This window comes from Micropterus salmoides, unplaced genomic scaffold (genome assembly GCF_014851395.1).
Source record: "Micropterus salmoides isolate LMB-PRFRI ecotype aquatic unplaced genomic scaffold, ASM1485139v1 Ms_hic_scaffold_17, whole genome shotgun sequence".
Taxonomy (NCBI): Eukaryota; Metazoa; Chordata; class Actinopteri; order Centrarchiformes; family Centrarchidae; genus Micropterus; species Micropterus salmoides.
Genome location: NW_024040817.1, coordinates 14,301,456 through 14,326,166, shown reverse-complemented (window position 1 = coordinate 14,326,166; position 24,711 = coordinate 14,301,456). Strand labels below are relative to the sequence as shown.

Sequence of the window (24,711 nt, the reverse complement as noted above, 5' to 3'; positions counted from 1 at the left end):
GCAGGTCATGACATGAAAGGAATACAAGTAATGAGGGGAAGCTGTGACTAATTTGATATATTTTTGGGCGTCACATTTCAGATGCTGCAAAATTAGCACCAACATTAGTGCTCTGACTTGTCATGAGCAGATGGCACAAATGTAGCATAGAGGACTTGTGGTGTGAAAATTAATTAGCACAAAATTTTACACAAAGCAAAAAATATTCAGATGCCACTGAAAAAATAGTGCGTATGATGTCGCGCAGTAACAAACATGAAATGCAGTGGAAAAATGGCACCTACAGTAAAGCACCATTTGCACACAAGCCGGTCTGCTCTCCAGCTGACCTCACAAAATGAGCAGCACTCAACAAATGTATGTAAATCTCCTTTTGCTTATGCCTTGCAGCAGAATTACTGCACACTGGTTCAATTAAAATGAAAAACAAGATCTGATTTTGTGGAGAAGAGAGAAAGCAGAGTGGCAATGCTGCAGACAAAGCAGGGAAAACTAAATTTAAACTGTTGAGAACATGCCCTATTTTTAAAGAGGTCATAATCATATTCTGGCCGCTGTCAAATTTGGTTGTTTTCTCATTACTCAAGTTCATAGATCTTTTTTTCTCAGCAATGATTCGTCTCCCTGCAATGCATGAAAATAGAACAGAGGAGAATTGCACTCTCATCATCTTAAGAGATTGCTGTTTTTGTACCTGCAAATCACATCTATATTTAGAGAGTGAAATGTTTGCCAGAGGCTTTAATGTGGAAAGGGTTCAAAATTCACTTCTCTCTGTTTTGTCTCACTTTGTACATTTTGCAGTATTTTCAGGTTGTTAAGTAGTGATTTTACTTTTGAAGTTCTATTTTTAAGTGCCGATTTGTTTTGTTCCTCGTTCTTTTAACTTTAGATATCGCTGTCAGACAACATGCCAGTTTGACTCTGCAGGGGAAGTTGTTTGTTCAGTTACTCTGCATTAGATGATTGCAAGACTTCAAGAGAATATGAGATTTAAAGTTGTATTCTACCATTATAATGTGTTTAACTGTCAACAATTGAGGACCATATTCTTCATGTAATATAGATGTATTTTATTAGAAATAAGTCACATTCATTTTGTGCTGTGAAAACTGTACATTTACAGGAGGTAAACAGAACATAAAAAACAAAGTTGTGACAAGAAAATACAAATGGGTTTTAGATACAAGTAACTCAAGGTATGAACTGGGCTGAGGGCAGGACATGGGAATTTGAAGGGACAGGGGAATTAGCTGGTAATACATACTGTTGAGTTACTGACAAGGTTATACAAAAACACACTGTTACAGAAGACATGAGGTTCAATTACCCATCGCTACACAGCGGAGAGTAATAACAAATATCCTGAAGCACAGTTTAGAGATATTCATAGGCTATCATTCATTCTATATAATGTTTGCTTTATAGAAGTACAATTATCTACCTGTCACAGGGAGCTCCAAATATGGAGCCTCGTGCTAACAAATCTCTAGTGAATAAATTCCTTGAATTACTAATACAGATTTGTCATACAATATTCTCATAAAGCATCTATATGCTCCGTAAATATGAGGAAGATGGTATAAAAGTTTTGAAACATTGGTAAGAAAAAAGTCTCCTAAATCATAATATCAGTCTTGCTTGAGCATCAAGCACCCATCATATTGCACTATTTCACACTGATGGCTGAAAACACAAATGTGTTGAAGTCTTGAGGACTTGACGCTGCATTGGAAGTCATATCAGCGCTAGGAGCCTCTGCTTGTTCCAGGAGTCCTGCAAGGCTGAGAAACAAAAGGGCGATGATGAACGGTCTCGCAGACCCCTTGAACCCACATGTATGACATGGAAGAGCCTGCATCTTGTGCCAGCTGAGAGGGCCGGTATCCCCCTGCCTCCTCACATTTCCACCCAGCGTTTCCCAGAGTGCACTGCTCTTCCTGTGTGAGAGTCTGTGTTCATCCTGGTGCTGGTGTTTTGGTGTCGAAGCAGAATGCTGAAGAAACCAGGACATGTAGGGTAACCACCACCTCCATCACCACTCAATATGTTTGTCCCAATGCAGTCCATATGGTCTCACAACACATTAAAGATGCATTCAATCATTTGTTGGAGACTAGTGTTGTAGGTCACAGCACAAAAACTATAGAAGTTGTGCCTGACAGCCATGAAGGGGATGTAAAACCAAAATACAGTCTATAAACTCAATAATGGTAATAACAATGATAATCATAACACTGACAATAATCATTGGAATAATAACAACAATGGTTACGACAGTGAGAAGCACTATCAGCATGATAAGCCTGCTCTTAAGCAGTGGAATTTCAGTGAAGAGTCTCACGGTAGAGTTTCATGTTAGGCTTTCTGAAGCAGTTCCAAGTGTGAAGCAGTGCAAGCTCAAAAAAATAAAGTAAGTGCCCTTCTACCAAAAAGCAGAGTGTTGGACTCCAAGCATTAAACTGGCCTCTTATGCTCTCTTGCCTTGTCCTATTTTGGAATGTAACTTGTCTATAAGAGGAGCAGCCAAGAGTTCCGGTTGTTCCTCCCGAGAAGCAGGGAGGACACACCGTGATATTTTGTTTTATTTTTCTCCAAAGTTGAGTTGAAGGAAAAAAGAAGCACAGACATGTCGACCACATCTTCTGAACCCAGGCTGAAGGGTTCAGGAAACTCCCAGTGAAGCGTTGGTGAAACCATGGACGGTGCTGGTCCATGGAAACCACTGGTCGCTCCACAAACCCTTTGACCTTCAGAGCACTCTGACACGAGGTGCTTTAAGTCCACACAGAGAAGCTACATTAAACATCTCATCATCACCCCCTCCCCTCCTCCACCTCTCCTCCATCCTTCCTTCTCTACATTCCTTCCTGCTCTGGCTGAGGGTTTGAAGACATTGATTCTGGGACCAATTTTCTCACTTTCTTGGGTTCCTCTACTCTATCCATACAGGATCGCATTCCCAAACCAAAACGGTGACCAAGGTGAAATCAGGTGGCTTCGCTAGCCCACCTCCTCCCCCTCAGACCTCTGTCTGCAGGTCGATGATGTCCTGCCCCACCAGAGGGATGGTGGTGCTGGCCTTCTCCCACTCCACAGAGTGCAGCTCCAGAGGTGAGGCAGCAAGGGGCTCCAGGTCTTTACGCACCCATGCAGGGGGTGACTGTGGTATTCCCCGGACTCCTTCCCACGGCCTCTCGAGAGGAGCCTGCTGTTTGTCCTGTTGAGGTACAAAGAGGAGTCACATTAGAACTGGTGTCACTCATCAGCCCTGAGCAATTCCAGATTTAATGAAAATGAAATGGGCTCCATTACATCAGAGATGATTTTCTAATAATGAAAGTCATATCGTCATTTGGGGGAATTACTCCTCCTTGAGGCAAGTGCAATATCTGATGGTATATCTCATCTATAGGCAGTAAAATTTGAGATCGTGAGGTTGTATATAAACACTCACACTGTGGTTCGTTTTGTCACTTCCTCCAGATGACACACTCCATCTCACAGACTGTAAGAAGGAAGGAAGAAAATACATCCTTATTCAAATGACCTTAAGGTAATGACAACCATAGTTCAATACACAAATAACTGGTTGTTTTACAAGGTCATTTTTACATTTTTATAGTAGAATTGCCTCTGTTATGTCTCTTTGTTAAATTTTGTTCCGCATGTCCTGAAAATTAATCTTACGGAAATGGACAGTGAGCATAATTTCACGATATGTTACCTTGCTGTCAGACGCAGGTGACTCTCTGTCTTTCTCAGCATGATGTAGCTTCCTGTTTAAGTCCTGGAACATGTTCTGGTGGCGTTTCTTTGTGTGCATTATTTTCTAGAGAAGATAAAGAAAAAAACTTTTACTTTCAAAATGACTAATTGCTACAATACATTTAATATATATTTCACATGTAATTTCTAATGTCTATACAAGACTCCAAACAATATTTACCTCAAAGTCCAACTCAGCATAACGGGATTTCTGTCTCTGCAGAGAAAAAGACAAAGAAAGGTGGTTTAGTTTCAGATAAATATTAGATGCACAAAGGATCAACTATTCTGCAGGAGGTTACACTATTTCATCTCCTCTTACCTCCAAGGAGCTCATGGACAGTGTGGAGATGGTCTCACTCTTGGACATCATGGAGTTCATGGACTCAAAAGTGTTCTCCAGGCTGCTGTGGGTGATGTGAGACTCACTGGACATGTTGTGGATGTTCTGGATGGGCGAGTCTCTCTCTGAATAGGACACGCTGACCTGGTCGGGGTGGATTGACTTGATCCCAAAGGCAGCCTGGGGCTCGGCAAAGGGCCCACTGAGGTGCATCAGCCTGGCCTGTGGCAGCTGCTCCACGCTTATGTTGTATTTTGTCGGGTCATCTTTGGGCTTGGACCTCAGGGTGGAGGTAGTGTTGGGCATGAGGACATAACTGCTGCCATCGGAGACACTGCCTTCGGCATGAGCCCGAGCGAGATCGGCGTCCAGCTGCTTGAAGAGTTCCCCCTCGCAGACGTACACGGGTTTCCCGCAGGATGGGTCGACTCCTCCCGTCAGGCGGCTCTTCTCTCTCTTCAGTGTAAGGGTGTGGCTGGAATATTCGGGAACTGCCTGCATGTGGCTCTTACTGGGGTTGGATGGCAAGGTGTGGAAGTTGGAGCCCATGGGAAGAGGCAGCTGAGGAGGAGGCATCTTCTCTTCAGAGGAGCTCATCATTCCTTTTAAGAAAAATGATGAGAGAGTTAAAAAATAATAAAGAACCATGCCACCTCTGAAAATTTGGTTCAATAAATATGTTGTCTTTTAACACATGGTTGGATGTTTTAAGTGTGAGGCTCACAGAAACTGAAATGCAAATGGAAAAATGGTTAAGGGAAAGAGGAAAATGTTCATGTGAAAGGGGCTTACCTTGTCTGCTTGAATCTCCATCCTTTTCATTGTCAGACTGCTGATAAAAGGATAAAAAAGTCTCTATCAGTGCTTAATGTATGCACATATTCATTTAGGGATAAAATGCAAGAGGCACTCAAGACATTAAAAAGGCAATAAGCCAAGAAGTGTACCATAAGCTGGGTGTGGCCATTGTGAAGGGAACTGCCAGAGTCTCCATTGCCGTCGTCCTTGCGGTCGACTACTCTGCACTTTACAGCTTCTTGAACCTAATGAATGGAGGAAAGAATTCATGAAATTGTATTCAAACTACAGCTGAACAAAAAACAACCAATAAAAATAAAACATGGCTTTTTATTTGAATTCGTGTTACTTTATCTCATCTAAATGTTCTTCCTTACCTCTCTACGCAGGATGCAGTGAACCATGACAATGATAAATCCCTCCAGAGAGTCGAAGACAGCAAAGAGGATCTGGAAGAGGGCAGAGCGGCGGTCGGTAATGGCCAGGACGGCAGACATCCAGGTGAGGGCCAAGAGAGGCAGAACCACGCAGGAGCTCCACAGTGATGCCCTGCAAGGTGATGAAACAGTTTAGACACAACAGTCTCACACAGGCTACAGTGTACTTCTCTACGGGCAGAGTTCTACTCCCTCCTGTTGTTTGATTGTGAGGCTTGATATCAAAGCACATCATCAATATACCTGTAATGGCACTGATGAGGGTGATAAGCACAATACTCTGGTGTACGGAGAAGATCAATAAGACCTACCCGGCTCTCTCCTTCAGCTTCACATCGGTGATGCCGTCCTTGGATACCAGCTTGTTGAACACCAGAATACCAATGACCATATTCACCTGTTTGTAAGAAAAAAAAACATGGATGAGACAATGCAATAATGGGTAATGCATGCACAAACAGACAACATATTGTGAGGGATTGGATGTCAAAGCCAGAATACGTACCAAAACAACAGCTGCAGCAGGGCCAACAAAGGAGTAGAGGAGTCCGCCCTCAAGAGACAGCCAGCAGCTAGAAAAGATAAGGCAGAAGAATATTAATGCTTAAGCTAAGAGAAGAGATATTCAGAACAAATGCAGCGAAAATAGAAACATGTCAGGCTGAGACTAGACTTACTAGTTGACAGTGCCATATCCCTTTGCTTTTGTGAAACCCACAGACACAGCCACCACCAGTGCAGGAAGGCCTGCAAGATACAAAATATGCAATAGGGGGAGGGGGGAGTTAGAGACTGAATAGATTTTTTTAAACTTTTGAGAAATGTGAAGCAACAGAGGTTAAAAAAAAGATGAACATAAAGACAGGGGCTCTTACCCCAGCCTAAGCACAAGAAGCGCTTGCGGATGATACGGTTGCGCAGACGACCAGTGACAGCCATGTAAGACTGCCAAGCTTCTGTCAGCACCCAGCAGAAAGAGGAGAGGAAAAAGAAGTGCAGGAGAGCAGCTATGAGAGTGCACACCACCTGTGGGAGCCCAGGAGGAAGGAGAGAAAAGATGAGAAATCTGTGTCAGTGGCACTGCTACTTCCAAAATCCCCAAAGCAGTGAGTTTCAGAGAGGTTTAAAAGAGAGGTTAGGATTGGCTAGAACAGTGCCGTACCTTGTTGCGAGCCTGAGTTTGTCCAACGAGAATGAGGGCATTGGAGCATATGATGGAGAGGCAGAAGTTGATGAGGATGACGGAGCGCTCGGAGCGGATGTACCTGGAGTTTTGAAAAAGGGAGAAGAAAGGAATGCGTTTAGGGATGAGTAGGTAGAGGACAGAGAAACTAGAGCACACAGCATAATGTTAGAGGTTGACATGGCTGTACTTTGCTCGTAGGGTTACTTACTTCCACACAGAGACATAGATGATGATGAGGAGCAGCAGGGTGAGAGAGGAGACCCCACAGCCAACGATGAGAGTCACGGACGGAAGCAGTGCCTTGTCCATGATCTACAGAGAGTAGACAAACATTCCGGTGATTACAAACACACACACACACACACACACGTTCCTGCAGAGGGTAAACCAGCACTGCACTGAGATCCACACACACGCACGCATTAGCGAAGCCTCTGGCTGTGCGCTATCTGGAATAGCAGACAGCTCCCTGTAGGCAAACAGTTGAATGGCACAATCAGGCCATGGCTGAGGCAAGGTGACCCCAAGGTGAATATGTCAGAAAGATGGAGCAGCAAACTAAACAAACGGTCAGGGTCACTGCATTTCTCCATTGAGCTTTCGAGTCAGCAAATGAGGCGAGGAGGATACTGCACATATATCTCTCTCAAATAAGCAAAGGGGGGAGGGTCGTTAATTCCCAAGGGCAGCTGGGGGGAGGTTTGCTGTGTTCAGTCATTAGTTTGAGCCGCTACAGCAACCTTGTAATCATCGACAGACATCCTGAGCTCCTCTTTTTCTCTCTCCTTTAGCTGTGTTTTAGCATTTTCTCGCTATGTTGGCGTTTTTGTGCCAACCAGCAGCTCCTTGCCCATCCCTGCAGGAGTGAACAGGTGGACCATTATCACCTGTGCATTAATCTGCCACCACCTGCCCTTCCAATCTCTGACAGCAACTTAGCGCCTGCCACTGCCAGCGGCGGTGACCGTCCCATGTTTCAAACGGCCCTGGCACCAAACCTCTGGTGGAGGAAACAGAGGAGGGATCGCCTCCCCTGCTGCTCATTCACTTGGATGGTGCACACACAAATTCACAAATTTCAGCTCCTTGAGACTTCACAAAGCCCTCGCTGCCTGGCTAACACACCTACATACCCCCAATTGTGTGGTTTCACTACATCCATAATCTTTGTCTGTCTCACACCTACTCTGGTGGCTTTAATATGATTTTGAGTTAATCAAACACCTCTGATCAAAATGTCATCACCACAAAGCGGGAGTGGGGGGAGAGGGGGGGGGGGGGGGTTGAAAAAAATCGTTTAGTCTAAGGCCCTCATTGACAAATGGTGTGATTTTATTTTTGATAATGTGTTGAAGGAGAAGAAGGCGAGAAAGGGCTCAGTGGCTCCAAAAGGTGAGGAGAAAGAAACACTGCTTTGGCCTTCATTTGATTTATGATGGCCATAAATTCTTATAGAGCAAGCATATATATTCTCATACGTTTGCCGTTGTTGATAGTGTCTCAGAACTGTAGGCCTACAATACTGAGCCCTAAAAGATGTTTCTCTTCATCTCAATGTGTGCTCCACATAGGCTTTTGTGATATTAAAGCACAGCTGGTGAAGTCCGGCCTACGGCAGCCAAAGACTAATTTAGTGTGGCAAATTTGTTTCAAAATCTATCCAACTACATCAGAAGCACCCCAAAACAGATGGCAGATAGCAGAGCGGTGTCTTTTTGCTTCAGCCTTTACCAAATCTGGGGAAAGACAAGGGCGATACAGTATGTTCTGTTCCCTCTCTTCCCAATCTCTATATCTGGGTTGATGCTTGCACCATGGGCTGCTGAGTGAAATCCAGACAGGAAGTTTGACCTAAATATGAAGCATGTCTTCTGCCTGTCCTTGACCAAATCACATGCTCTCTTTTTGAATAAATTGGAAGCAGGTAAAGGGAGAAAAAAAGTGCTAAGAAACCCCTAACCAATACAATATTTCTTCAGTTTTTTTATTTAAATGCCCCAGCGGTCAAGGGCATCTGCTGGACTAGTATGTGGGCCGCTGCTCCCACTGGACCATCATGTTTCCAACACACATGATGCTACATGACTTCGAAGGAGATTTCGAAGGAAAGCTAACACTGCAGTTTCTGGCTGTTTTTCCACATCTCCTCACTCTTCTCTCTGCCTCTCGCTGGTGTTCCTCATACAGTTCGTAGGAAGACGTTATTGAAAATGTCCACGGCACACATCAAAGGATGGATGGAGAGGAGGGGGGGTGGGGGTGGGGGGTTGGAAGGAGGAACCATCAATGCATGACCAGACGTCTGTCTCTCATTGGTCCGCCTCTCTGGCATTTTCAGACTCAGTGTTATGGCCGAAGGAGGAGGAGGAGGAGGAGGATAAGGAAGGAGGGGTGGATGTAATCGAGAATTCAGAGATATTGGCAGACGGAATGATTGCCACAGCTGCCTTTTTACTGTCGCAGGGGGGTTGAAAAGAGATGTGTGTGTGTGTGTGTGCAGCCTATAACAAAACAAATCTAGGATGTAAACAACAGGTTGGGGGGGGGGCGCAAGACAAGACTGAACAGGCTTAGCAGCAGAAAAACACTGCAGTCCTAATTCAGGAGCTGTTTGACCACAGACTGCTCACTAAATAAAAACTCAGGAAATTAAATGAATGCATTTTTGAAATATACATTTCCTCAAACTAATAGACATCTGTTGAATGTTTTTGTGTGCAGCAGCAGTCAGATGTACAGCATTGATGGACAGACCATTTACTCTGTCCTGGGGGGCTGTTTGAAGAAGAGAGGAGGGGGCTGTGTTTGTGTCGCCCCCCCCCCGTATTTCAGTTATCAAAAATCACACAGGCCGAGTTTGCGCTGCAGAAGCCGTTGCCACGGCAACTGGAGAGCGAGCAGCTTTAAAGGCAACATAGTCTAGGGGGGGAAATTACACATTGTCTTTGCGCATGAAATACAGCGATGCGTTATGACAGATTTCTGCAATCAAAGCATTCGGTGCACACAACTTCCCCTGCACTAACTCTGTTTAGGCCACTTACATGCATTAGACTATTCAAAAATCATGCATAATCTGAAATTAGATGCAAACCCAGATTACACAATGATCAAAAAGTCATTTTGAGTGACTGAATAAATAAATAAATTTTGGATCGATGTTTCTTAATTGTCATGCAAGCAACTACATCGGCATTTCCCATAGCTGCGATATTATTTATTTTGTCAGTTATGCAGCGCATTTCAAGCAAAAGAGCATCAAATTAACAAGCTCGTGCAAAATCGACAAGCCGATATGCAACTCAGTGGTTTCATTTCAAAACCTAAATTAAATTCCTACATATCAACATGTTGTTCGATTATTTCCCCTCAGTGAAAAACAGCCAGGCTGTAATTATCCGATGAGCGGCACCTGCACGGAGACAAAGAGGTGCTGGCAGGCAGCGCTACAGCAAATCGCTCGAAAACAACAAGTAGCCTACTATACGTTTACACTGCACCGCATTCACACACGATGCATTTAAGAGTAATGGTGGATAAAAAACAAGCACAGATTGTTGAAGAGACAGAAGACTTACCGAGTCGAAGTTGACGCGCGCTAAAATGGCGAAGGTGGAGAGGCTGTCACACACGCATTTGGTTCTGAATGAATGAACGGGGACCGCTCTGCAGCTCCGAGCAGACCAAGACCCAAGCAGAGAGGAACTGCACAAGGAAGGAGAGGGAAAGGCAACGACGGGTTAGGAGAGGAGAGAACAAATCTCCAATGTGACTGTTTCTTAATGACATTTTTGTCATATATGGTGAAAAAATATATTTAGAACATTCTACTTAGGGTAAACCCAACAGGATTGCATTTTAAATATCCAAATACAGACAAGTACACATAGTTTCACATTTTATATAACATTTAAATACTGTAATATTACTTCTGTGACCCAGTGTGAAAATATTTTTTTTCATATATAATAATGAAGTGCTCAGTTGCACCTCAGGAAAGCCTATATAATGGCTTTTACATATATGTGATTAATAGTCATCTTTGCCATGATTAATGATGATAGACATCCATAAATTTCATTATTAGCATAATCTGTATCATTTCTTGTTATGGGTAATCTTTCCTGGAGATTACTGGCAACACTTGCCCTGTGCACTGGGGACAAAGGACAATGTGTTCCCTCTTTTGAAAAAGGAGGAGAGAAATGCGAAGACAATCTAAATTATGATTATTTCTCCACAGTGAGGAAATCTACACTCCCAACTGTTTTTTGTTTGTATTTATGCGATCTAAAACAAAATAAAATAGATTATTGACTAAATATGTGTCTGATAACTGTCATGACCACTGTGCCAAGCCTAATGAGACAGAAACTTGATAAGTTGCATCACAAGCAGAAAATAAAATCAATAAATCAGTGCCTCATTGAGGCCATCTTTTAAATGAGATGCACTTATTGTCTGATGACTTCATCACTGAATCTGCAGTATTTTGCTCACATCTTGTTCTGAGACATTTTCCAAACAAATTTAGGAGGTCTGTGCGTAAGCAGCATCTGCAGCAGATGCCAGAGAGGACAGAGGAGCAGCACCCTCAGGCTTTGACTGACTGGTGAATACAGAGGGGCATCATAGGCAGCAGGTCTAGCCTGGTACAGCGTGTCATAGGCTGATGGCCGCGAGGCAAAATCATCATGGCAGTTAACTGGAATGGCATCTGACCAGGCTTGGCTGCACAGCTTAATGTGTGCTAAGTTTGAGTTGTCATATCATGCAGATGGGTTAAATGTCGTGTGGTGCAGAATAACCCCTCCAAAAAAAGAAGAAGCATGTGTGGCCCTGTAAGTTGTTTCCTATCATTTTGTTTTCAAGTTACAAAAAGCTGCAGAACACTTTATCTGTATCCATCTGGTGAAAGTTTATTGGTGGAGGAGCTAATGGAGCACTTCCTGTGATCAGACGCTTGCAGCTCCACAAACATACACTGACCCCAAACTCCGCCATCAGCCAGAGCTTCCTCCTCTGCCATTTCCACTATCTCTATTCTCCCATTAATCACATCCGCTGTCAAAAATGAATCTAATTTGACTAGAGGCACATAGCCCTCCCTCCGAAAGTATAATAGTTAATTACATTTTCTACTTATTTTCATTTTTACTTTCGCTTATGCTTTGTTTCTGGTTGTTATGGTTTATGTGAAAAAGTGTGCGTGTGTGTGTGGGGGGGTGGGGGGTATCAGGCTGCGGGTGCGTTTTCATTTCTTATCTGTCCTTCACAAGTGTACAAATCTATCTAAATGCAAATGGTCCACCTGTGTATTCTTCAGGAGGGCTGCATGGGCAAGGGCTGATTGATCCAGGCCAGACCACCAGGAGCTCCTTTCATAAGTCATTCAAATGCATGTAAGCATCTTTACAAAGTCCCACGCGCCATAGCCATTAACCTCGGCAGTGACATATGAACATGACTTAGAGGTGAAGGAGGGAGAGCTGCAATTGTCTTTAGATTGACACGATGCGGTGTGACCTATAGGGACGCTATGATGCATTTACTCACTGATGTATGTAATGAGGTTACAAGTGTTGCCTGTGTATTTTTTTCCTCCTCAGGAAGTGGTTCATTTCAAGCGATGCAGGAGACTGCTGGGTTGAAGTAAAGTGTCTCTCAACTAGAACCACAGAGGATCAATAAGATGTCATTTCTTAATTCTGTGTGCTCTAAGTAGTCAGACAGCTAGTCTGATGCTTCTAGCTGGGAGACATTATTGCTCTCTCTGCTGAGTGAAGGTCTAGGGGGTTGAATGTTCATATGCAGTGACAGATGCATGACTGAAAGGACCTCGGCTACAAAGCATGGAGATAAACAACAAGCATCAGATCAAGTGACAAGGCCACCCAGGACTAGATGCACATTTAAGTAGAAAAAAATTTGTGGTCAACACTTACGTTTCGCTTTCGTCCCATGAGAGGCATGTCTCATTCACGGTGCCCTGCAAAAGAGAGGAAGATGGTGAAGTCAGTGTTAGGAATATCTGCAAACAAGAAAAATGTGTAGGTTGGGACAGTGTACTATAAACGTGTGAGATGCAACAGCTTGCTGCTGACAGCCACCTGCCCACATTTCTCGCCACCCTCCTCTGTAATACATGCACAAAACTAAAAACAGCATCTTATCAGCTGCAGAGACTAATTACTGCGCATGATTTCTCATCATCGTCAGCTGACCGTTCTGCTGTGATCTTTGATGGGTTTTAACGGACACAAGTAAAAGTCACAGTGTCACTGCAAATGTCAACAAAATGTCAGGCTCGGTGTACTGCAGTGAGCAAACACCCAGAGGGGGGCTGATATTTTTCACAAGGCTCCATTAGCTTGGCTAACCATTAGGGACTTACATTTTGGAGGTGGGGGAACTCGATCTCAACAGGGGATGAGAGGAGAGTCGGGTTGGGCTTGACGATCACTGTCACCACCTTGGAGTTGAGGAGGGTGGTGTTACTGTGGAGAAACAGAAAATTACACAATCAGTGTCGTCCATCTGAGACATTATAGTTGAATGAATTTGGTCAAGGTTTGACATGAGGTACCTGCAAGGCCTACTCATTGCAGTAAAGAGTCTTTCAACAAAGGGCGCCATCTTGTGACGACAAAATATATTTCACGGAAGGCCAGTTACATTCATACAAAAGTGGAGAAATTGAATTACCTCTGGAAGGACATAATAGAAGCAAGGTTTCTGTAGAGGACGATGCCAGTCACAAAAGCATCATTGCCATCTGCAAAGAACAAAATGTCTGCTTAGAATCAAATTCATAACTGACAATAACTGAAAATGACTGCACATTGGTTGATCTAGAAAATTCTGTTTGTTTGATCTTACCAGACTGTTCAATGGAAAGAGCATCACGGGACACTGAGATCTTCTCCTCAGAGGTCCTGACCCATTCCAGCATACCCCTCCAGCCCTTCACAGGGAAGGTGAAGTTGGAGCTTGTAGTTGTCGGACGCTTGTGGATGCTCAGCACTGAGAAGGACAGAGAGAGAGAGAGAGAGAGAAAGAGAGAACAGGGCTTTGTTACTGAACAGCACTTAGCGGTCATCGACTTCTACAAAGTTTTTTTCGACACTGTGTTAGTTTACAAATTGTCTAATGCCAAGGACATTTTTGTTTCATGCGTCGTGTGTGTCTGACCAGAGTGTCATCATTGACCACTATATCCTGTGAGAATGTCACCTTCACTGAGCCAAAACGGTCGCACAAGTCACAGAGAGTGATTCAGAGTTTACAGTTATTCTTACAGTATTTGACAGATTGATAAAGCTACATCTGTGTTACGCCAAATATACTTGAACAACATCTTGGAGATGGTACATGCAAGATGGTATAGCTGATGTACTCTGCCAAAGTGATAACTGATGCATTCTGCTGCTGCAGATATGGATATGGATGAGATTAAGATTGATGTACTCTCTGGCTGTAGAAAGGACAAATCATCCTGACTAGACATGAGCAGAGAGCAGCTGGCAGAGGAAATTAGGGCTCACCTAAATTCTCGGTCACTTCATAAATGTCCTGAAAGCCGCTCATTTGCATACCGATCATGTTCACAAAGTCCTCAACAAGGCGGAGGAACTCCTTAATGTTGGCACCCATCTGGATTAAAAGAAAAAATAAGGAAGAGAAAGGAGGAAGAGTCAAAAACAGGGAAAATAAGGGAAAAGTGAAGGGGCACATTCATGCAATTTACACAATTATTGTAACTGCGGACTTTAGCAAGGCTACAGTGACTACATGCCCATATCTAGATTTCCTATTCTATGTCAGTCCAGCTCATACTTATTCTTTCTGAGTGCTCAGCAGCAGAGTGAAAAAATACACTTGCTGCTATGCAACCTCAGAACTTCCTTAAGGCCATAAATGGGCAGGCTGTTGATTCATACTCAGGTTTTCTTGTCCTCTCACTTGGTAGAAGGGAGGGCTATCAGAGTTGCGTGTCTCTGACGCAGAACTGCAGCGATGTGGGCGCAAGGTGTGTGCTTGTATGCAATGTGTTGTCTGTGTCCCCTTACAACTGCCATTGGTATGTAGGATGGAATAGACGCTCACAGATTGCAAAGTGGGCGTAGTGATTCTCCCTGATTCAATCTCACTCGTTCTCTCTCTCGCGCTGTCACCTTGAAGTGTTCGCTTTCTCTTGCTGCAGTGCCTTGGTAATTCACCCTTTTCAATTTGTGCACAAATATGTGTTTACTCACTGCAGTTGGAGTCTGTTGTCTGTCTAACTTTTCAAAAACTTTCTCATCTTTCTACGTGAACTCGATTAGTAGCAACTGTTTCTTCACTCGATGTAGTGGGCACACCCATTTTATGTGTCATGGACATGGCAAACAAGTACATCAACAGGTGGTCAAACAAGTCAAAGTTCAGTTTGTTTGTTGTAAGAATATTTTATGATCGAATCTAAAATAAAATGTAAAACTAGATGATGATGAAGTTTCAATACCGCTCTTGGTGTCACACTATTATCCCATTCTAATGCAGTGTTTGAGTGAGGTAAATGGCATTTTGGAGTGTTAATAGGTGCAAGGGCACTAGTCATTTATACTCTACCCCATTATTTCCCCATTTTTCACACTTACTTCTCATACACACCCAGACATTTCTCAGTTTCTGAATTTATCCTGCACACACTCCCATCCCATCAAAAGTGTGTTAGCATAAAAGACTTATTTTCTCCCCTGCCCGTATTCATAGATGCACCCTCTTATCACATACCAGCTGTGCCTCTTCCCATTTGTCACGATGTTCCTCCTTCAGTAAGTTGCTGATGGTCTGGACATAGTTCTGTAGATCATTAAATGGAGAGGTGTAAGAAGATACCAATTCTAGCTTATTTAGAATCTATTTTTGATCACAGAAGCATGATAGAGTGTTACATGATATTATTTTTAAAGATGTACATATGTAACACAATATTAAACCACTCCTTAACTCATAAGATTTCAGTTTACCTCGACATCAGCGTTGCTCAATCTTAGCCTGGTTCCCTTGTACAGTTCAGTGGTGTTCTTCAGGATTTCCATGACGGCCAAGAGGTCGCCGCTGTACTTGGCCCCTTCATCGGAGGAGAATCTCAGGCGTGAAATAACCTCAGCGACCCCGTCTACACTCTGTCCAATCTGCGCTTTGGAGATGTAGTCCCTCGACTACAGAAGAAGAGTCGAGAGGTTAATGTGAATCTTTGACATTCGCTGGTTTGACTTCACCACTGGGAAATTAGCCATGTGAGGACACAACAGATGAGGCATTTAGCATTTTAATTAGGGTATGTTTTCGGGGCTTACCAGCATCTGAATGGTCTCATAGTTCTTGGAGACACACTTGATGTGAGTTGGGCTCTCCCAGGAGGCAAGACCTACAGCGTCCAGGGTGCACCGGCGCAGAATCAGACCTGTTAGTGAGAGAAAGCACATACTTGTAGTTTGCATGATGGGGCATGATAAACAGTCAAACATGTCCAATGAAAACAGACAAAGCATTTTGCTATCCTCACTGCCACTGTACCTGAGGCATCAGCAGGGCATGCAATGGCAGCCATGTCTCCAGCGGGGGTTTTCTTCCACACAACATCTCCAGTGTTCTGCTCAGGGCAGATCTCATGGGGCTCTATAAAGTTGGAAGGATAAATAGAAGGATAAGAAATCTCTTTTCTTGTTGAATTGTACTGTAGTGTGGCCACGGTTATCCGTCGTATTTAAGTCACTAACCAGGGCATCTCTTCTCATTGCACCGTTTCTGCTCTCCCTTATCACCGAGGCAAGGCTCTCCACCATAGAAAGGCCCTTCACAGACTCTCTGTCTCTGCTGGATGCCTCCACCGCAAGTCTTGCTGCAGCTGCCCCAAGAGCTCCATGCATGCCAGCGTCCATCAACTACAGATAGAGAATATTTCACACCATGAACTCTGGACTGGGATATGTCTAATTCATGTATCTTTTATTTGGATAGTGAATATTGAATATGGGAAGTTAGATATGTTATTTTACCGGGACAATCTTTCAGGAAGCAGTTGGCTGTCTCCATCCAGGTGCCGTGGCACTCAGAGCCCCCATAGGATGGCCCATTGCACTCCCGTGTTCTCTGCATGGTGCCGTTGGAACAAGAGGCAGAGCATGCGCTCCAGCCTGACCACTCATTCCAGGATCCATCCACTAGAGGGAGGTAGAGGAGCAGATACACAAGAGAGTTGTAGTGAGCGTAAGGACAAGACAGACCCTGAAGCCACAGGCATCACAGCACACTCACTGATGCTATAAACATTTCACATGACCTACTTCAGCTGAGTTTAAGTGAAACAGAAAGTTGGAGCTCGGGTATCTGTCCTCCAAGCATGACTGTATGTGACTCTCAACCTTTAAGATCCACTGTCCTCAAAACTAAAACCATCATTATGGACATTTTGACAATTGTTTAGCAATTATTTACAAAAAATATGATGGTCTCATTGTCCACAAGATTGACCTGTACTAAGACTTATCCTTTTTGTCTTAGTGAGGAGTAATACTACTCTAAAAGTTCTATATTGGGCATGAATGAGAAGAAATAATGATTTAGCCCAAGAAAACACTTCATACTTCACATTTCAAATGTTGGGGTAGTGCAGCCTTACAAAAAGATTAAATAACTTGTAAATAGAAAAAAACCCAATCATTATTGGAATTAAAGTTAGATTGGTCAAAATAAAAATTTTCATTATGTTAAATTGGCTATTAAGGTTGACTCCATTTTCTAAGCCTTTCAATTTCAAATGAAATGTGTAATCATCTCTCACTAATGACTTTGCCCAACAGTTTCAGATGTAATCTGTAATTCATTTGTGAAGCACAGAGACATCTGCTGATGGTAGCATGCAACTGCAACAGGGATACTGTTGGATGTATAAAGAAATAACTTGTTGAATAAAATCACACATGTGGTAATGATAACCACCAAACCTGGTGTGGAAAAAAATAACAGAGTACAATAAATTGCAGCTATGATCTCAAAATGAGTTAAAATCTTTCAGCACACGAGTAGGTGGCATAATACCAAAGAACTAAGCTACACATATATTGAGTGACCATGAGCACGGCATGAGTCACCAGCAGTTATTATACAGCCACTGACTAATGCTCACAGAGGCTTTTATTCTGTGGATTTGTCAGATGTGATGTCAACCTGCTACTGCAGTTGCTGTTTATGATGGTGGTGATGCCAATAAGTGGTTTAATTAGCTCTCGTATATGAATCACTTAGCTGAAGGATCAAGTATAATAGTAAAAGAACAAACTGTGATTGCAAATTTTAGGTAATGAAATCTGGTTTTATGTGAAACTTTTATACATCCTCCTGTATATCATCAAATCTAAATCAGCTGTGAAAAGATAATTTAAAATTTAAGATCCCTGTCTCACCTGGGCAGACAGCGATGTTGCAGAACTTGGTTTGTCTTGTTGGGCCGCGGCAAGGCTCTCCTCCATTCTGAGGCAGCTTGCATGTGCGGGTACGGTCACGATAACCACGGCCGCATGTGGATGAGCACAGGCTCCAGGGGGTCCACTCATACCAAGCACCATCCACTGCACATGGGTAACACAGTGGGATATTTTGATGAAGGAAATAATGGTTTGTTCAAAAAATGTGCGACTGGTATTTTGAATTCACTTGAGGTTTATATAGGCTACGCACTAAAGTCTCATTTTGTAAACCCTCCACTAGGTGGGGGAGTTCCCCACCCAATACCTAAGGCACAGTACTAAACATGCAACCTATCAAGGAAATTTACTTGATTGTGAATTGTAACCTCTTTCGCCACAATCCAAATCTCGGTGTGTAAAAGCTCAAAAATGTCTCTTTGACTTGATGATTAAGGGATAATGGCTTTTACCTCTATTGAGTACTTCAAAAAGACCAAGTGTCCCCAACATTGTCGAGATTGCACTTTTTCTCTTTTCTCCCCCCTGTCACGCTCACATCAGAGGGGAGGAACAAGGCACTCACCGGGGCAGACGGCTGTGTTGTTGCAGGGCCGGTTCTCACGCAGGGGTCCTGTACACTGAGTGGTGAAGGAGGAAGTAGCACAGACTCGAGTACGGCTCTGCCCCCCCTCTCCACAGGTGACTGAACATGCGCTCCAGGAGGACCACTCATCTGTCTTTGCATCTACTGTGGAAAAAACATGAAGTTCAGCACACGAGGCCCACAACACTTGGAAAAGTTAGGTAAGTTGTTTTTTGGAGTAAGCGATGTATTTTTTTAAATTCACACCTACAAAATCTGCATTATTCACAAATAAACAACGCCTAACTACATAGCAGTGTGAATAACACCTATTAACCTTCCTATCTCACCTGTTTGGGTTGCAACAACTCCATGTGTAGAATCATCAGCATTGTCTCTCTTCAAACCGACGATGGCTCGCAGACCCTGGCTCCTGTTGCGCTCTTTGCCTGAGAGAATTTGAAAATTGCATGATTATTGCCTTTAATCTGAGCCACCTGCAGCTGAGTGCTCCCACCTAAATGACAGGTGGACTTACCAATGCAGGGCTGAGGGTTGCAGGCCCGCCCTTCTTCAACTGTTCCCTCGCACACAACATCTTCGGGCTGGCAAGTTCGGCTGCGCACCTGGACTCCACCACCACATTCCTGGCTGCATACTGACCAGCGGCCCCAACCAGCCCAACCCTCTGCAGGGAGAGAACAGAAGAGGACAGAGACTGAGTAAAGGTTTCTATGGTTGCAAGAAATTATAGTTAAATCGGGTAAAACTTGATATCCCTACTTTATTTGTGCATAAAAGTGTACAAAAGCATGACTCAACCAATACTCCCTCTGTAAACTTCATGCTACAAGAACCGGAAGTGAATAATATTTGTTTTATGTTCAGAGAATGAGCAAGGACGATTCTTTGTGAGCAGAACCAAGCACTCAACAGATATTCCATTTGAAACGGTGATTGTTTGCTTTTAACCACTTGGTGTGAACCACAGCAGAGCGGTGTGTGAGGCCGACTGGCACGTTGCTATGACAACCACAAGTGCTGCTCTTCGATTTCCGCTGCCAGCTGACTGTGAGTTCTTTGTGTTCTTTTGAACTTCCCCCTCCCCCCAACCTAATACACAAACATGTCCTCTGTCTCTCCCTAAAACCCCAGACTCCTTTCCAAGCGTTAAAACCTAACATGACTGCCTAAGACAAAATGCAGAGATGGTGATGTGTGTGGTTCAGGCACTCTTGCCAATGAGGCCAGAAGGTGCAATGACAAATTTCTCTAACACCTTTGATTTACTTCTCATTACTTTGTGGCGGCAGAGTGCACATCCTTTACCTGCTCTGCAGACATGGATCATTACTCCTAGCAGCTCCTAAGACACAAACACTGAGTTCTGGCAGAGCTGGAGACTGCCTGCAGAGCTTTGGGGTCCTGAAGAACATGACCCCCTAAACATCAACAGTCTAGCCTAGTGGATGTGATTATAAAACAACACAACAAACTAAGGGGAACACGCTGTTTTTGTTTGTTTCCTTTGTGCTAAAATGCTTGAGATACTTGGTTTTCTTTAACTTTCTTTCATATTTTAAAAAGGTTACACTGGAGATTAATCAAACCAAACATGTTACAAACTTACTGATAATCTCAGCATCGCGTCCGTTGTCTCTGGGAACAGGAAGGCATTTCTCAACATACACACCACCCCTGTAACAGCTTCCTGGTGACCTCTTTGGAGCCTCCCAGCACTGGCAAGGTGTGTTCATGATGCCACAGGGATAATCATGGGTGCTACTGGACAGGCACTTCTCCAGCCACTGGCACAGCATCTGGCAGGCAGGCATACTAGGGTTCCTCTTCCCAACGACCAGAAACTCAGCCTTGAACTCACTGACATCATTCTGCCCCTCCACAATCTCCAGGCCGTTTCTCGGTGCCACCTTGCGGATCTGCAGGAACTGCTTGCTTGACTCCAAGTAGGTGACAGTAGTTGATGCATCACACAGCCGGACCACCTCATCAAAGCTTTCCATTCCCAGGTAGGTACGGGAGGTCTCAATGAAGGAGTCGAACTGGAAGGTCCTGATCTGGCGGGGCACGCAGGAGTCAGTTGGTTTGGTGATTTTCATGTAGACGTTGTAGCGGCGAGGATCAGGGTTCTGCAGGGTCCAAGAGCATGGTGTGGAGGGCAGGGTCGTCGTAGAGGAGAATACACCAAAGAAGCGACTCTGTTCCAGGGTGGCACAGGTGGCAGAGGCAGGGCCGGAAGGAGTGCAGGAGGTCAAACCGAAGAAGAGCAATAGGAGGGCCACACAGGGGCCGGTAAGAGCTGACCACGCCATTGGGTCGGCTTAGATAGAGGATGGTGTCGCTTTTGTTTCTGTGATTGCTGTTTTTTTCTTTGACTTCTTTGTTGCAAGTTACTGCACTTCTTTCAGATCTGTTGACGTATCAATGAAACCCCTCTGAAGAATTGTTGGATTTGCAGGTTTTAGTGCATCAGACAGACTGTCATGTCTGTGTGAGTGAGGGAGCTGCACAGAAACAGGGAATGCAAAAGATGAAAAAATTAATTGGCATACTCAGAACATAACACCAGGTACCAAAATGCAGGATAAGACCTTTACCGAAATGATACGCATTGTTTCACAATATTCATGAGATGCATTTTAATTGGACCCATTGTCGAACAGATATTTATGCATCAGGGATTTGCCTCTGATCAGTATCATAGTGTTTCGGGGCAGATTCAATGATCTAAAATGCCCAGTTCTCCGGGACATAATTGCTCTGGCACTGCAATTACAGTCCTTCACAGCAGGCTGGTATCTCCAAGCTCTTGCTCTTTCCTCCCACACACTGAACTGAACCGCGAATCATGTGCGTCAGTCTGACGTCCATAGACGCATTGCCACTGGCAACTACAGACGCTTATGAGTTCTGTTATTTGTGCAATGCACTCCTCCTATTGAGAGGTAAACAAGACAAATGGTTTGTCTGTGTCCGCGTCAAAGTGTGATTACATACCCTGCTGTGGCATCTCAGAAAAATGCTTTGAGAATATTTCATGCATTATATACCAAGCACAGAGTGCAATGAAATATGCATCTAGAGGGACAAATCACTCTTGCATATTAATGCAAATGCATGCATAGTAAGAACCTACTCTATTTATGCATTTTCATACTACTCTGCAGAGAGGCTACATGCATTCAAATCACACACCTTTTTATTTTAGATGTTCACATGTTACACATCTTGCAAATGTGCTTTATGCTTGTAGAGACTCTGACCAATGACTAACCCTGCCTGAAGAAAGGGTGCAGAGTCACTATCAGCGTCTCTGTATACAACTGGACCAGCTGAAATAACGAGATGAAAAACAGGAGGAAACACTGTTGCTCAGCAACCTATTTCACACACGTTCAGGGTTATTCTTCTGTCTTTTCCTACTTATTCTTTCCTTTGTCTGTAGGACAGACCAATAACTTCATCTACTACTAACAAGAATACATGACAATGTATGTATACAATGTATGTATGACAATGAATGGGGTGATGTATGTGTGAAAGAAGTCTAAGGTATTATTTAAGGCTTAACAATAAATGCCTATATTTTCTGTATGTGACCGAAGGGTTACTCTTAAAGAAGGGGCAATGCAGAGACGCAGCAGGAAAATTGATGCCTATAGCAACATTCACTTTATGAAGCACCTGCACTTTTCAGGCAGAGAACTCATAATTACGTTCCTCGCATCTCTGTTCCATCTCTCTGCCTCTCTCTAACCCTCCCTCTCCTCTCTGTGAGCAACACAGCAAAGACCTCTGCTTTGTGTAGGTGGGTGTCTCTCCCCCGCCTTGAAACAACCGGAAGCTCCATGAATGGGCATTTGATGAGGCACACAGTGAAAAGAAAGAGGTCCAGCTGTCGTAGGAGAACTCTACATGGTCTCTCACTCCCCCCTCCCGACCTCACCGTCCCTTTCTCTTCCTTGTCCATTTACGTCGTCAACAATTCTGCAAAACAGGCAGCCTAAGTAGTTTGTTGTTATGGTGTTATGAGTTAATTTTATGCTGCTGATCTGTGTGAAAAACAGTAAAGATCTGCAAAACTACCATCAGTGACATGCTCTCAATTTATGTTTGCGTGCACAGTTTTGCAGTAGCCTGTCTCATCACAGATACAGAAACCTTCACATAATTCACATTAAGTGTACAATTAAGAGAAACAAGACTACAATGTAAAGCAATAAGAAATGTGCATGCATTTAATGAGATATGACATTGTCACTGGCTGCAGAGGAATGTCCGCAGATTTTTAAGTTATTTGCATGACTGCCTGAGCCAGAAAACTGTGAAAAGATATGACAGCCTGAAGACAAACTGATTTCTATTTATCTGATGCATGCACCTGGAAGGCTTGTAGATTAGTTGTATGATTTTGCAGCCAGACTTACATCTGGTGGTGTAACAATTGAGCTTTTCTCCTGGAACGTTGTTCAAGATGGCACTTTTCCCCCTATGACACATTTGTGCCTTGTGTATATATTTGTGAAGGCTACAGATAAATAGATAGACAGGTGATCACAATTTCCTGACCTCATTCTTTTCTTCTGCGAGTTGCTCTCTTTTGCTGGAGCAAACTTAAGAAAAGCCATTTGTGCAAATTAAAGGTCATCCTTCATCCACAAATTGCTCGCGCCTTTTCTTTTGCTGTGCCCGGTGCAGATACTTGCACACGTGTGCAAGAAACTAGACTGCTGGGTGGCTTTGTTGCAAATCCATGTGACAGCAAAAACAACAAACAGCAATACTGAACAAATCACTGCAGATTGCTGACAGCAACACCCTGAATCTTGGGACAGAGTAACAGAAATACCAAGCTATTACTTGTCAGGCACTTAAATTACTTTATCATTGGTATCTTGATGGGGCATGAATATTTCCTTTCTTAAAGAAAAGTGAAACAAGAAGACAACAATAAAATCCACTTTGTCAAACCCTTGATTCAAGCAGACAGTCTTTGTTCAAACAATTACAAGTTGTAAGGCATAATTGCAAAAGCAGCTGCAACATATTATATATGCCTGTTACAACTGTATGGTTTTGCATTAAGTGGGTCATAACACTGTAACATCTTCCTAACCATGTCTTCTATGCAATCTAAGAGATACAAGCACACCAGAAAGTGCTATCGAGCAACCTGTTGTCACGATCTAACTTTCTGCTGCGGCTCATTCACATCGCCTCACCCAGCGCAATCACAAAGTACTATAGTAGTACTACACTAATAGCAGCATACATAAGCCGCAATGTGGTAGGAGAGCTTTCGGGCAGTTTTATTAGATCTATGAGGAAATAGATACATAGACTAGGTACGATCAGTATTTCTGATATAAATGCAAAAAGCAATGCAATAGACGCACGTTGCTGGAACATTCCAGCAGAGCAGAAGCCGGATGAGAGGCTTGAGTTTCAGCACCACGGAGAGCGACAGAGAAGTTAAAACAGACAAATCTGCTGAAACAAACTCATAAGTTGCAGGACGACATTCTCATACATCGCTCACCCTCACTCTGCAACTTCCGTTTGTCCGTCCACCAACATTCACACACATTTAAATGTAAAAAGCAAAGGCATAATCATCTCTCCGTATTTCTTACCTTGAAAACGTTTCTTTGAAGTCTTGTCAGTGGCTCTCTAACCGCTCGCCCAGGTTTTGGTGCTGGGTTCAGGTAGCAGCTGCTGAGTGTTCAGTCAAACTCTGACTCGACTCGAAGTCTTCAGATCTGAGCTCTGGCCAAAACTTTCGCAGTGTTTGAAGCCGCGGAAATGATCGGCCAGGTCCAAGCACGACCCCAGACGGGTCGATCCCAAGTTTCAGTGCAGTCCACTCTCACAAGCAAAGAAAAAATATTGACTCTTACCAAACTCCAAAGAGTTTACTACCAACTTTGTTTAGCTGCTATAGCCAGAGAAACTGGTGTATAGCGAAATGACAAATTGGTTTAATCGGAGCTCCAGCAGACAGTCCGCAGAACCAAACGCTGTGGTTTCACTTGTCTTTTCTCTCTAAGCTCCAGGATAAATGTTGGTACTTCTACTCCCGGCTTCGGAGTCTTCTTGCTTGTGGTCTTTGCACTGCAAGT

General features: G+C 43.6%; 1 protein-coding gene across 2 annotated transcripts; it reads right to left on the bottom strand.

The window, feature by feature from the left end:
• Positions 1-1,052: 1,052 nt before the first annotated feature.
• On the bottom strand, positions 1,053-24,711 carry LOC119907879 (adhesion G protein-coupled receptor B1-like). 2 transcript variants are annotated; one of them, XM_038725571.1, is made up of 32 exons: positions 24,226-24,711; positions 20,202-21,096; positions 19,110-19,259; positions 18,922-19,020; positions 18,572-18,736; positions 17,986-18,150; positions 16,579-16,743; positions 16,300-16,464; positions 16,097-16,198; positions 15,877-15,983; positions 15,544-15,738; positions 15,308-15,376; positions 14,077-14,185; positions 13,412-13,555; positions 13,238-13,307; positions 12,927-13,029; positions 12,478-12,521; positions 10,111-10,237; positions 6,741-6,844; positions 6,509-6,611; positions 6,222-6,372; positions 6,024-6,093; positions 5,852-5,918; positions 5,658-5,743; positions 5,287-5,458; positions 5,059-5,154; positions 4,904-4,943; positions 4,091-4,713; positions 3,950-3,985; positions 3,728-3,832; positions 3,458-3,508; positions 1,053-3,220 (listed from the first exon to the last, which is right to left on the bottom strand). In XM_038725571.1, exons 2-32 carry the CDS (start codon positions 20,902-20,904, stop codon positions 3,023-3,025), a joined length of 4,584 nt encoding a protein of 1,527 aa, XP_038581499.1. In that variant the 5' UTR covers positions 20,905-21,096; positions 24,226-24,711; the 3' UTR covers positions 1,053-3,022. The 2 variants fall into 2 exon arrangements, with proteins under 2 accessions (XP_038581499.1, XP_038581500.1); XM_038725572.1 differs by having other exon boundaries at positions 4,904-4,940.

What these genes read in the sequence shown, in the direction of transcription:
- LOC119907879 (XM_038725571.1), bottom strand. Translation starts at nt 20,904, where the DNA reads ATGGCGTGGTCAGCTCTTACCGGCCCCTGTGTGGCCCTCCTATTGCTC. An exon ending in ACGCGATGCTGAGATTATCA is followed by an intron (nt 19,260 to 20,201) that starts GTAAGTTTGTAA and finishes CTCTCCCTGCAG; the next exon opens with AGGGTTGGGCTGGTTGGGGC. An exon ending in CAACATCGCTGTCTGCCCAG is followed by an intron (nt 16,744 to 17,985) that starts GTGAGACAGGGA and finishes ACCTCCCTCTAG; the next exon opens with TGGATGGATCCTGGAATGAG.